Source organism: Priapulus caudatus, unplaced genomic scaffold (genome assembly GCF_000485595.1).
Source record: "Priapulus caudatus unplaced genomic scaffold, Priapulus_caudatus-5.0.1 Scaffold9, whole genome shotgun sequence".
NCBI classification, from domain to species: domain Eukaryota; kingdom Metazoa; phylum Priapulida; class Priapulimorpha; order Priapulimorphida; family Priapulidae; genus Priapulus; species Priapulus caudatus.
The window spans coordinates 306,865-320,366 of NW_014577070.1; the positions used below are offsets into that span (position 1 = coordinate 306,865).

The window sequence follows — 13,502 nt, forward strand, 5'->3', positions numbered from 1 at the left end:
TAGCGGTGCGTGGTTTTAGCAAACTTATGTAGTCAGGCGGTCATAAAACAGTCCGCACAGTTGGCAGGTGATCGAGTATGTGGGCTGAAGAATGTTTTACACGGGTGGAGTGTGTAGTGTGGCTCGTTTTCAGAGGGTCAGTCAGGATTTTAATTTGTAGTGCAATAATATCCGGAAGATCACGTAATCGCTAGACACAGTAAAGGCGCCAAAATATCAACTCAGTTCCACCAACCAACAACTTAATACAAGGCACAAGTATAGGTAATGATGGATTAAAATTAAACCGCCTAATGTTTTAAGGTTACAACTACTATACGGTTGGTACTTCACATGTATGAGTGAGCAATCCTTAAGCGGGATGGATATTAACAAACTTCTTGATCTTTTTGCGCTCTTACTTTGAAAAATTCCAGGTGGGCCATTATATCCTGCACAATTTTGCGCTGAAAAATGGTCTGAGCAACACATAAGATCTTTTCTCTGAGTCAAAATTAAATATATCGTATGATCAAAATCACCATGCCATCAAGGCCGAGAGCACTTCAGTGAAAGCTACAGAGAATAGTACAGCGGGTGCTTATCCGTTAATGATGTACATAAAATGGGCATGGTCGTGATTTGCTGGAGAGGTAAGCGCAGACATAACAACTTGAAGCAAAACACGAGCTAATGTGTTTTTGTTACATGCAGTACTCGCTAATTTTCTTGCGAGAACATTAATTTGACCTTTAACGTGCGCTTGGCACACATAACTGTAATGAGCTTGTCAACAATTGTGATGGATGCTAGGTGATTTGTCGAAAAATAAAATATGAACGCTTGTTCGTATAACCAACATAACGTTCACTACGCAATGTTTTTACGAACTCTCGTCCGGCTAGGCTCGTCGTGAGCATTTTGGAAGCGCAAATTACTTGGCAGCACAATCGCAATTTTGCAAGCGACAGTACTTTTTACATAAATTCTTGTTCGAATATCTCGACGCTACCTCACACCTACCTGGTACCATATATGCCTGGAAAATTAGGCTGTAAATACTATTACAAGTTGGATTGGAACTAATGGCGCTCTAACTTTGTCCACAGGTTTCCAAAGATGGTGAGTGGATGGAAATGGAAAGTGACTACCCAATGGTGGTGACTACCGGCGGAAAGCAAAGCTTCACTTTCCGTTTTCCCAGGTTTGTTACACGACATCTATATATTTGTTTACAAGGACAGTAAATTTGAATACATGTGTATACGTAGTTGAAAACAATGCAAATAGCCGTTAACCAAAATTCTCCCAGTTGTTCCAAAAATTTTTATTCTCTCTCTTGTTATAACGGATTTCCTAACTTCTAAATGTCTCCTGATGTTTTTTCAGAGGCGAGCGGTTGCTGTATGATCCTACCATCGATATGGGAATCACGGAAAGCTCTGATGGCTCCATGACGTTGGTCGCCAACGCGCTCCTTGTTGGCCTTGCCGCTCTACTGACAAGATTTGCTCACTAAACTCTCTGGTCGCCTTGCTTCGTATTATCATTAGCTTCCTGATGTCTGTAATGAGCACAGCCGGAATATGTATGGGATCTACAGAATGTGTTGTATCACTCCATTCCGAGCTTCATGAAGGAAATACATGTTTCATTCTTTAGGACTTGATACGGTTAATGCTGATATTGTCTCATATTATTACCATGGTTATCGTTCACTGTAAATAGACCGTAGGCGTCTAAGACCTCAAAGACATTTCGCGTCTTGAGACATGTTTGTGTAGTTATTTTTCACTGCCCTGGATATATTATTTAAATCTATGCAAAACTATTTCTGATAGTATGGACCTGGTGAGCAGAAATAAGTGTGTGTGCAGGCTTTTCGTATGGCAAAAATGTGAAGCTTTCAATATAACATCTAATGAATAAATGCATGCGTTGTTATTTCCTTGTCAACAAGCCAAGCCAAGCCAACCAGTATAGTCATTTACGTGATAAAACAAAGCTGATGCACTAGCAATTTAGCTGTAAACCCGCATCCATAAACTTTATACACGCGCCTGTTTTGACATCGCCGCTCTATAAATCCTTTTCATTCACGTACTGCCATTATTATAGACAAATTATTGCATTAGACACTGCCATTAACGCAACCCTAGCTATTTGTTTACGCGCCAATATAATTGTGAAGACCAGAGCAGGACAATCAAATTACATCGGAGTATAGGTAATTCTGGCTGTCATTTACTTTGTCATTTGGTGTCGTAGGTGTCTAGGGATAGCACTCCCAGTTATTTGGAGTCATATTGCCGGCTGTTGTCTTAGATTCTCTCAAAGGTAATACTGGCTGACGTTTAGGAGTCGTAGGCTGGGTGATCGACTGTATCGAGTAGGGAAAGAGAGGGAGCAGGGAGCCGACGGGCGAAGGTGATGGCTGCATGGTGCACATGCTGGCTGGATAGCTATAGGTGGTGTTATTATGTACACGTTGTCAGCGGGTTCTCTTCACAAAAGTCGCGTTGTCGCGCCAGCACCAGGGTCGTGCAGCGCTAAAATAAGCTAAGGAACAGATAAAATATGAAAATCAGAGAAATAAGTTGCGTGTGCGTGGGCGTATGGGTATGTGTATATTAGTAGGTACAACCTTGTATGACAGCGCAGCTATTAGCGAAAGATCTCTGGGAAAGATCTGATCGGTACGTCGCATCAAATGACCTGACAGTTTAGGCAATGTGTGGAATTTTTCTGACGTATGGTCTTTAATTCGACTTCGAATCACCCTTAGATGCTTCAACAACGGAAAAAATTATGAACCCTTGCATTATGAAGCGAGAACGCCCAAAAATACGTCGCAATAAATTGTCGGGGCATTTCATGTCCACCGCGATACGGAGAGATTGTTAGGGAACACGTGTTTTTGCACGTAGCCGCACACGGCATCTCAGGCGCACGAAAGATCAGACGAAAGCAAATGACGGCTGTTACATCTCACCGCATACATAGCGCAACATATATTTGCCAATATATGTTCTCGCGATGTCGCGTTGCATGTTAGTGGCGCGCCATACTGCCTTTTATAATGTCATGCCATACTGCCTTTTATAATGTCATGCCATGCAACGACTCCTTATATGCGTAAACACGTATTCTGTGCGTAAACACTTGTATGTAGGCGCTTACAGTAGAGTCGCCCATGCTGTCATCTAGGCACAGTTTACAGCGCGTACGCATTCGCATGGGCACGCCGCACACTGACTGGTACACACTGTCTGGTATATGTGCGTACCGAAAAATGTCCAAATCTAACGCTCGCACATGCGTTTGTGTCAGCATGTGCCTTTATATGTGTCCATGCCGATATTTATACGGAAACGTCGGAACCGAAATTTTTACACAGCAAATCACTCGTACAGTCTACATATATTTAGATCTTCGTGATTGACATAAACAGCTGAACGAAGATTTAACTTAGACCACATGTAAATACAGCGCACGAACCATCAGGATGAATGTAAGACTCTATACGTAACGTGTGCCAAGTTAGTAGTATTCGTTATCTGCATGCAGACACTAACTAGAACGTCTCAGAAAATTATGAAACGCAGAAACAAAACTATAAAATGGCGTCGGGAAACCGATCTCATGACGTAACAGAAATATTTAATTAGGGATTATTGATTATATCGGACAATTAGGCCTATATATAATATATTATACAGTTATTGCACAATTATATATACAACACACACACATATATATACACACATATACAAAGATACATTTGTAACCGTTTTAATAATATTTCGTTTGAGAAGATATGAATTCCCGAAATATGGATGAATATATATAACATGAACTCACAAATAACACATAATAATTATATGCTACATCGAACGATCTATCCAACTCTTGTTTGTTTAAGATAGTTTACCACGATAACATACAACTTAGATATATAGGACCATACGTATCTTCAAATTCTTACGCATTATTATTAATAATAATATTATTATTATTATTAATATTGTTATTTTTATTACATTGCGGTTAACATGCAATATATTACGAGAACACTTGCATTCAGAAACAAGCAGGGTTAGATATTTATAAATTCGAAAATACCGGCGTCCACAATACCTATATATATATATATATATATGCCGTGCCCATGGTATTGGAAGTTATATGTATGTTTTAATGCCTGTACGTCTGTCTGTCTGCTTGTCCGTCCGTCCGTCCGTCCGTCTACCTGCCTGCCTGCCTGTAGGTAGTCCACCTTCATAACTACATGCACAGTAAATCTATTTCAAGGGCAACGAAATACCATTGTAAGCACGGTTATTATTTGTACACTGTATCTACAAATAATTAAACAGGACTCAGAGAGTTGTCGGAGTGATACTCTAGTGGACCGTCATAGATGTCATTCGCCATGTTTTGCGGCGGGGTGCATCCAGATGAATTTGATTCGATCGACATTTCACGGTCGTCGTTGGGAAACGTAACGATAATAGGCCCTGCTTCTCCTCTCTCCTTGGAACCAAACACGATGTAGTTGGTCTTTCGCGGACTCGGACTGGGCGTGCGTAAAACCATACTTTCGTCATAATTAACCCCAATTTTCGGCCCAAGATACGACGTACCACTGGCGTCATCTGTTGGCCAAGCGAAACGGGAGTTTGTCGACGGACGGTTATCATCATCGGCGTCGGCGAGATGACGTAGCAATTCGGCGACGCTGCGCGTGGAGTCCTGCGCATCGTATACGACCGCCGCTTCATGCACGCAACGTATCATGTCGCGCATGCTGCTCGTAGGCTGCTCGGCGGCGCCACCGTCGCTCTTCTGCGCCCGCGGCGCCGCGTCCTCTGCAGCGGCAGACTCCCACACCATCTCCCCTCCGCCAGACGGCGCACAGCTCAGCAGAAACTCCTTGACGTCGATCGGTAGCGGCAGCGGCATGTCGAGTCGGGAGAACGCAGCTGCCCGCACGCCCCTGATCGGCCTCCGCATGTGCACGGCGAGCTGGACTAGGGCCGTGCACAGGCCGTTGGCGAGCGTGTGTTCGGAGAGCAGCAGCAGAAAGACGCGCGCCTGCTGAAGGTGTCGTAGCTCGCCATGAAGCACGCGCTCAAACTCATCGATGTCTCTCGGCGCCGTCACCTGCGAGCCGTCGCATAGCGATGCAAGAAATGAAATGAGAGAGAAGACACGAGCAGGAGATGAGCAGATAGATAGACAGACGGACGAACGGACGGACGGACAGACCGGCGGACGAACGGACGGACAAACGGATAGACGAATGAACGTCCGAACAGACGACGTACATACCCATGCCCTCTCGGTCGCACGCACGCTCGCTCGCTCGTACGCACGCACGCACGCACGCACATACGCACGCACACACTCTTGACGTATATGTAGCGGAGGTGTCTGATTCATACATCGAGAAGCACTACAGGTAAAGTCTGTGGTTATTCATCAATTATAGATTATATAATTATTATTCACTCGTGTTGCTTTCATATATATAATTAGTGTTGCCGATATATAACAGCGATAGTTAAGTGAAACTGATGGAAATACTGTCGGGCGCAAGCTGACATGAAAACCCAAGAACACGTCGGCAAGAAAATGTACTCTATATCCACCCTACAATAAATATTTTATATAGAACTGTATATGCTGTGTAGGCTTACATATTCAGGAGAAATCACTAACAAATACCACACTAACACTAACAACGCCACTCACCACCAACTACGTGGAACAACCACCAAACAAAAATTAAAAAACGTTCCAAAATCATGCGAACGCCATTCAACGTCGATAGAAACTGCGAGAGTCTAGCTTCAAGGTAAGATCAATACCATCGTAAACACAGTCAACTATATACCATGGACCACAAAGCCAGTAATTAAAAGGAAACAAGGGCAGCAAAAACACCGACTCTGAATAAAGTTGGTCAAAAAATCCAAAAGACAATCAAGCCGAAAAACATGAGCCATGCGCGGGTGCGTAATCCGTGGCTGTTCGTTTAGCGCATTCATTGTTCCTGAATTCCAGCTATCTCACAAACATTATTAAGCCTGTAAAAATAAAAACCAGTTCCAGTGTGTATGTTATTTTGATGCGCGTTGCCTAGCACTGATATGCATTACAAATGGTTGTAATGGATAATGGATATAGGCTCGGTGTGTCAAGTGAATACTCTCTATGTAGTAATTGCCGTCTAAAAGCTTGCTATCCCCGAGCGCGTGATGTAATTCGATAGCCAGGTCATGAGCCATTTCTTTGATCCTGCTGATTCGCTATTAGAAGTACGATACTAGCAGCTGAGTCTGAATCCAATTTATCGCCTTTCCAGTGCACCTGAAAAAGACGCGATTACCAGCAGCCTAACCGAGTCGGAATCGAATAGTCAGCTGCAAATTATTGAACCACAACTGACCTAGCTCACTGACCAAGACAAATGTTATTTCCACCTATGTTCACTCCCGTCGGTAATCGTCAAGCCAACGTACGTTGGATTCGTAAACGATTCTAGAGTCAAAGATTAACAAACAATTGAAATCTAGATGAAAATGTAGATACGTAGCCAAAGCCTACACTAAAAGAGCGTGTTAATTTTCTCTTCATTTGCCTTTGCCTTTTCCCTTCACCTTCACCTTATACACAGCACTCTCCACGACTCGATAGCCCTATTAGGGACGCACTACGCAACACGCTCGCCTCTTGGATCAATCTCCATTGTGGTAAATGAGTTTAGTAGCAAAACGTAAAAAACGCGCAGTTGCGCACTCGCTGGCCAGAATTACGCCGGCACACACAGGCTTGTGAAATATGCGATCCGGCAATTTTGAAGTTCACTTGAGATGGTTTGTCTTTATTTGGAACTTATTGAACTGTTGATATATCACAATCAACGCATTCTATCACTGCGAATAGAAGTTTAACTTGATTATTCCCGCTCGAAAGTGATCTCTCTAGCTTATTCGTACGGGAACGCCCCACGGCATCCAAGATAAAAGATAAACCCAGTATGAATGATGATTATCATTATAAATGCTATATCACTGGTTGTTAATTGTGTTGAAAGTAGCTTCATACGCTGAGATACACTTAATCATCTACTTGGCAGTGATAAAGGAAAATAGTAGATATTACAATGCACAAGCTCCCATTTCTATAACCATTTTTCCGTAAAAAATTGAATGACGTTACTTCTATAGGACATGCGCCACCGTGAAATAAATACATTGGCAGCAATGACATACATTCGACAGAAATGTCGCAACAATGGCTTCTACATTCCGCGGAACCCTGACGGTCGTCATAACGATGTTACCTGTGGGCTGCATCGCAGGTATCGATGAGGCAGTAATGACCGACAGACCTCCCAGAAGAAATCCGATCCACATGGAGGGGAATAGCCGCAGATATACACCGACCTCAGACCGGCGAGCTCTGCTGTAGGCTTTAATAATACGAGCGACAACGTCACATTTACGATACGTACTACATATAATTATTATCAGCAACAATACGTCCAGCAAGGCGTTGACAATCTTATGTATAACGACTTTTTACGAATACTAGGGATCGGTATGGACAAATGGAAGCGTCACCAAGTACGAATTCACTGGTGGCGTATTCTGGAAGGAACCATTAGGAAAATGTCAGGAAACATTAACCTTTGATTCAATTCCCTATCATTTCCACCAATCAGAGTGTGCCCTGTTACAAAAGGCAGGGTTATTAGATTTGCTTCCCGTTTTTATCCTGCGCAAAATCGACAAGGAACCAGGAGGTGAAGCAGGATGCCAACAGGTACATCCTACATTTAACCACCCTAGTTAAAATTGCTACATGCAGGTAGTAGAGCTGTATTCATATAGCGACCGTTTGGTAACGCCCAGGTTAGGTTAATTTTAGTGATAGCATCTGAATTATCACATATATATAATATACATCACATATTGATAAAACGACAATGTAAAAATTGACAACAATGTATCTACAATGAAATCCCTCCTGTCTGGAGTTTCATTAAAACGTGCCTACAACACGCAACTGCCGTCAATATACCCGGCAAGCATACATGCATACAACGCAAACAAAAAACCACTGAATAGAAAAGAGCACCTGGTCTCTGCTACTGGCCGTCATACGCGTGCCCGATAGCGGCGTAACAGGTGGCACTGTCTTCGCTTTCTTCCTGGCGCTCTTGAGAAATTCGTTGAAGAAAGCCAGCGGCTTTTCGCGAACGACGCGCGGGTGGGTCTTCACGAGCATGACGGCGGAGTTCACCGTCGAGATGTGCTTCGTCAGCCAGTAGAGACCCTCGCTGTACGACATACGCTCCGTGTCGCCATTGTTGATGTCGCGCTCCCGATTCAGCGACGGCGACGGCGAGCGACGACTACGACGATGGCTGGCGGGGGCAGGCGACAGTCGTGTGGCGGAGAGCGACGACAGCAGCGTTCCGTTAGCCTGCGTGGGCAAGTGTCGCGCAGCGCTTCTCTTACTCTCACCTCTAACTGAAGACGACATGAGCGTAGATATATATATATATATATATATAGATATATATATATATATATGTTAAACCTCTTGTAAAGCCCTGAGATTTCAAGGTCGTGTGGCTCAGAAAAAAAAACACCGATAAAGCTAATCACGTAGTCATAGGTCTAAGTTTAGTTAAAATCGAAGTCTCAAGTTAAAATCGATATGCCTGAGATCGGTAACTCGGCTGACTGGCGCTGACGTCTGGTCTTGTTCAGATGCTAACGCAGCTGCCCTATAGTCGAGTTGAGCAGCAGTATCTGCGGAGAGCCTTGAGCGCTTTATGTGCCTCGCGCTGCTATTTCAATCAGTCTGTGCGGTGCACGGGGCGTCTTGTGTAGCATGAGCACGGCAATGACCGCGCGTCGTGACGCGATGAGGACGAACTGCGAGTGACGCCGCGTGTAGAAGGCTAAGTAAAATAACCGGGTTTCGATCGCGTAGCCAATTAGGACCACCTGGCCGAATAAGACTGCCGCTGAGATGTCTGAATAGCACGCGAGGTAGCCTTACACGCATGCACCGCGCGCTGATTATTATTTCTCCGCTACCGTTAACGCTTCAGCGCTCGCTATGCGCGTACTTGGGAATGATATTGGTCTATGGTTAGGTTTAGTGGTATAAGTCCATGTGTTAGGTGTTAGGGTTAGGGTTATAGCCAAGATTAGGTTAGGCGTTAGGGTTAGGGTTCTTAGCTCATCTAAATCTCAAATCATGAATTTATTTCCAATGCGGTTATTCGGAATCGGCTGCCATCCAGCCGCCCATCTTTGTCTCGTTAAGTATAGAAACAGCGTATACTACTGCCCCTCAAAGAAACGGCGTCTTGCTGCGATAGAAAGGCATGTAAACACATATCTTCAATTATTTGTGATGTATCGAGTACATAGTGTTTAGGGGACTGTTGAGCTGTGACGCAAGCATTTCCAATACGCTCCCGAGGCGCTGACGCTGTTAACCGGTACGGAAAAAATATCGCGCACGCGCGCAGCCAACGCGTAGGTGGGCCATGTTTCATGAACCAAAGTTGGTTCGTGACTACGTCTAGTGGCTATCTACCGCCATTATGATTAGCGTTTCTGTACTATACACTGTCGTATATCAAGATAACCGGTCGCGTTTATTGTTAGTGTTAGGGTTAGGGTTAGGGTTAGGTTTTTTGATCATATGGAACCTAAACCTGACCCACCCTAATCTAACACTAGTGTTCCTGCCAGTTGCCGCAGTCACTCTCCCCAAGGGGCGGATGCATGGATTTTTGTCTAGGAGGTGGGGTGCAGGTGGGTATAAGGGCACTTTGAGATTTCTGTTAAGGGCAACTGATAGCGGCGGCTTGCGCGCCGCTTCTTGTGCGCGAGGACTGCGCGGCAGTCTCGGTGCGAATGGAACCGGTGGGAGTTCGTGTGGGGACCTTCCCTCAGAAAATTTTTTTAAAAAATCAGATCACCTAATTTAATCTCTNCCGAAAAATCCGTGAAAAACCCCTCAATTCGTCAATCTTCACACAATGTCAGCACTCACTGTACAGTGCTGCCACACACAGAAAAACCTAGGACTATTTCTTGCCCTCACCTCATGATCTCATCAACTGCTGGTATTGTGAAACCGAAACCGAAACAAATACTAAAACAGAGCATAACCAGGCCCCGTTCAGAGGTACTACTCACTCTGAGTTCAGAGTTTCAGTTGAGATGCTACGATCTCAGAATGCATTGTCCCATTCCAAAGCTATGCATTCTCTGATTCAATAGAAAAATTTCTCAATTTCAATGTGCATTGTTGCGCGCCAAGCATTCACTAGACAATATCCAGTCGACACAGACCCCACTCGCTGGCCTGTCTCTATCTATACTATATATGGAATTTCTTTTATTCGTTGTACGATCTCACAATCGATAGCTGTACGTGGGGAGCTCAACAGTTCGATACGCCAGGAATCTCGACATATTTGCACCAGAGAATAACACGAAAAACATTGTTTATCAAGAGGCTTTCAAATGAAAAGTCCAACCCATTTGTACATGCTGTTATATAACTTTTTGTCATTTACACCATATTACTATTATGTCCCAGGGATTCTAAGTTGGGTTGTGCTGTCATATAAATGTCATATGTAACAGTTTTTTCCCATGCTTATTATCTTATTAGACTGATTTCTAAATATTGATATTGTGTGCAATGTTATTGTCGATTCTTACCCAATGTTCCTATTGTGTCCCATTATTAGTAGTATGAATTAGTAGCACGATTTTACCCAGCGCAGCGGGTACCCGCAGCTAGTGTCTTAATATACTTGTCTAGTGGTCATCAGTGCGTAATATTAAAGAAATAATAGGTCCATTGATTATGCAATGTTGACGAGTGCTAGAGTAACTGGCACCTTGTGTAGTTAATAAGTACATTACCTTATAGCCAAACGCGTATTAGTTTGTCCAATATCACTGCTGGTTACTAAGAAATGTCTGATTGAAAATCCGCAGTCCAAGAAATCAGTTGACCGAGTTAATTGTTTACAGTTTCCATGCAGTTTCAAACCGCATGCGGCCCGTTGTGATAGATTATAGTGCACCGCGGACATTTTCGTACGCATGCTCGGCCGTACGCAATGCTATCATCAGTGATTTCGTAAACACGGACGCTCGTGATAAGGAACTTTTGTCAGGCCTGTCCATGTGCGTTCCGTGATTAGTACGTGTTTTTACTCCATTTCCATGTTTAGTCGTGTCCGTGGTTACACCGCCTGACACCTCCATTTCATCTGGCGTCCAAAACAATACGGGCCCGCACAAAATGTTTACGTTCATCGGCGACTTATCGCTTGACTCCTGGATGACATTTACGGCACGTAAATTAATATCAACAACCGATTTCAAGTCTTGCTTGTAATGTAACCAGCAGTGATATTGGACAAACTAATACGCGTTAGGCTATAAGGTTACGTACTTATTAACTACTCAAGGTGCCAGTTACTCTAGCATTCGTCAACATTGCATAATCAATGGACCTATTATTCCTTTAAAGTTGTATTTTCGAAGCTATAATATAGCTTCGAAAATACAACTTTTATATTACGCACTGATGACCACTAGACAAACAAAAATCAGCATATGAAACCAACTCCTCAACAGTGCATGCACAGTCGCACAGTCGCGCATACGCTATAGACATGGATCAACCAGCTGGCACGGAAATAATAACATTCAGTGAAAGGAAATGCTTTTAGATTTTTATATAGCTATCAACAGGCCTCTGAAATTTGCATAGCAATTCTGATAGGACGAAATTACGAGAAATTCGAAGGAAAATGCATAAATTTTCCCGCACTAATTGCGCGTATCCTGTTGAAGTCGTCCTGCGGATTAACATCTGGGTTCCAGACGCCTCACTGAGATAAAATGCTCTTCTGCAAATGCGTTGCTGTTGGAAGACGCTGACGTCGGTAAAATCACACGTCACAGCAATGATTTGCTCGAGTCGGGAATTCGATCGTTAGCAAGTTTTCACCGAATGATGACGAAATTATTCTCGGCATAATAAGTCGGTGACTATTCCGTAAGCCAATAACAAATAAAATAGTTATACTAGTTCACGCATCTGCGCCGTTGGGCTGCTTATAGGCCTGCGTTAAAAAACGCAAACCATAGAAAAAGTTAAGTGTGAAAGTTGGGGCTGCTTATTGGCTGTTTATTTGCCTGTGTTAAAAACCACATGCCAAAAAAGTTAAAAGTGAAAGTTGGGGCTGCTTATTGACTGCTTATTTGCCTGGGTTAAAAAACACAAGCCAAAAAAGTTAAACGTGTGAAAGTTGAGGCTGCTTATTGGATGTGCGTGTGAGCACATATTTATTACATTTCTAACAGAGTTGTACGAGGCGACGAGATCTATCACCGTATATAAGACTAGGAATGGCCTCCCATATGTTAGACTGGTACGATGTGGTACTTACTACATTAATATTCATTACAATGTCAATAACAAATTACAGCGAGACGTTCTGAAATTTCATCCAGATGAGACGGGATACTAGAGAAGCGTTGCCGAAAGGAGGTGTTGATCCGAAGCGCTGAGCGCAGACCTTGCTAGGCTATAGGCAGAAGGCAAAAGGCTATTTTTCTACAGAAAATATTGAAAGGAACAACAATAATCGTAACAAACTATGGCACACTCGAAAAAGTATGGCTATCATATGAACAATAAAGCAAAGAATAACTGTGGTGAGGTAGCTTTAAAATTTTAAACATTAGAGGTACTAAGAAATAATTTGAAAGTTTGCCCTGTAAAAGGTCTCCCCAAAGAAGAGGTCTTAAACGTATACTTAATAACATAAACGCAGATAAGGCTACAGGGTTAGATAGCATACCAGGTTAATTTATAAAACATTGGTATCGCATTGGAGATCGTTTTTCTAGGTGCTTGGATATAGCGAGACGAGTTAATCATAGATGACTAGTTAGAAAAGGAGTCATGTTTTGAACATAAACATTGTTCCAAAGCAGCCATTGTGAACTCAAAATGGTAAGAATATATTGTAACATAATTATTTGATATCTCAAGCTTATTATGAGCTATAATATTTATAGAAATTTAATAGTTATGATATTGTAAAAATCCTCCAAACTTCAAATGTCCTGTTTTCGTGATTTTATGGACTTTTTGCTCACGTGACTACGATGGCTAACATGAGATGTGCAGCCACATATATTACTTTGAAATGGCAAGTGAATAAACATGTTCTAACTTATGGAAAACGTCAAGAGGATGCAACAGTCACTTCATGTTTCAGTAATCTGGTATAAATGAATAGATGAAATAGACGGTATATAGGGTAGGTAGGTATGGGTAGGTAGGTATGAGGAACTTGTTAATAAGTAATGAAGCTAATAGAGTAGAAGTCATTCATGTTTAGCTATTCCGAAGATGTGGATCTCATCTGATGGAAAGTAGATCTTTGCTGCTTT

At 42.8% G+C, this 13,502-nt stretch overlaps 2 protein-coding genes across 2 annotated transcripts in view; one reads left to right on the plus strand and one right to left on the minus strand.

The window, feature by feature from the left end:
* The window catches only part of LOC106806853 (skeletal aspartic acid-rich protein 2-like), a 7,819-nt gene extending 5,910 nt beyond the window's left edge, over positions 1-1,909 (plus strand). The window contains exons 5-6 of the mRNA XM_014808991.1: positions 1,089-1,183; positions 1,369-1,909. Of these exons, the coding sequence (XP_014664477.1) occupies positions 1,089-1,183; positions 1,369-1,498 (225 nt within the window). The 3' untranslated portion in view covers positions 1,499-1,909. The remainder of the gene's footprint in view (positions 1-1,088; positions 1,184-1,368) is intronic.
* Positions 1,910-3,774: 1,865 nt separating this feature from the next.
* LOC106806715 lies at positions 3,775-8,914 on the minus strand. The gene is made up of 3 exons (XM_014808750.1): positions 8,125-8,914; positions 7,328-7,456; positions 3,775-5,142 (listed from the first exon to the last, which is right to left on the minus strand). The coding sequence occupies exons 1-3, from the start codon at positions 8,530-8,532 to the stop codon at positions 4,348-4,350; spliced, it is 1,332 nt and encodes a 443-aa protein (XP_014664236.1). The 5' UTR covers positions 8,533-8,914; the 3' UTR covers positions 3,775-4,347.
* Positions 8,915-13,502: the final 4,588 nt, after the last annotated feature.

Bases quoted from the DNA above. Each gene is read 5' to 3' on its own strand.
- LOC106806715 (XM_014808750.1), bottom strand. From the start codon at position 8,532: ATGTCGTCTTCAGTTAGAGGTGAGAGTAAGAGAAGCGCTGCGCGACAC. The intron at 7,457-8,124 runs GTGCTCTTTTCT...GTATTATTAAAG, and splicing joins CGGCCAGTAGCAGAGACCAG to CCTACAGCAGAGCTCGCCGG. The intron at 5,143-7,327 runs GTAACATCGTTA...GACGGCTCGCAG, and splicing joins ACCTGCGATGCAGCCCACAG to GTGACGGCGCCGAGAGACAT.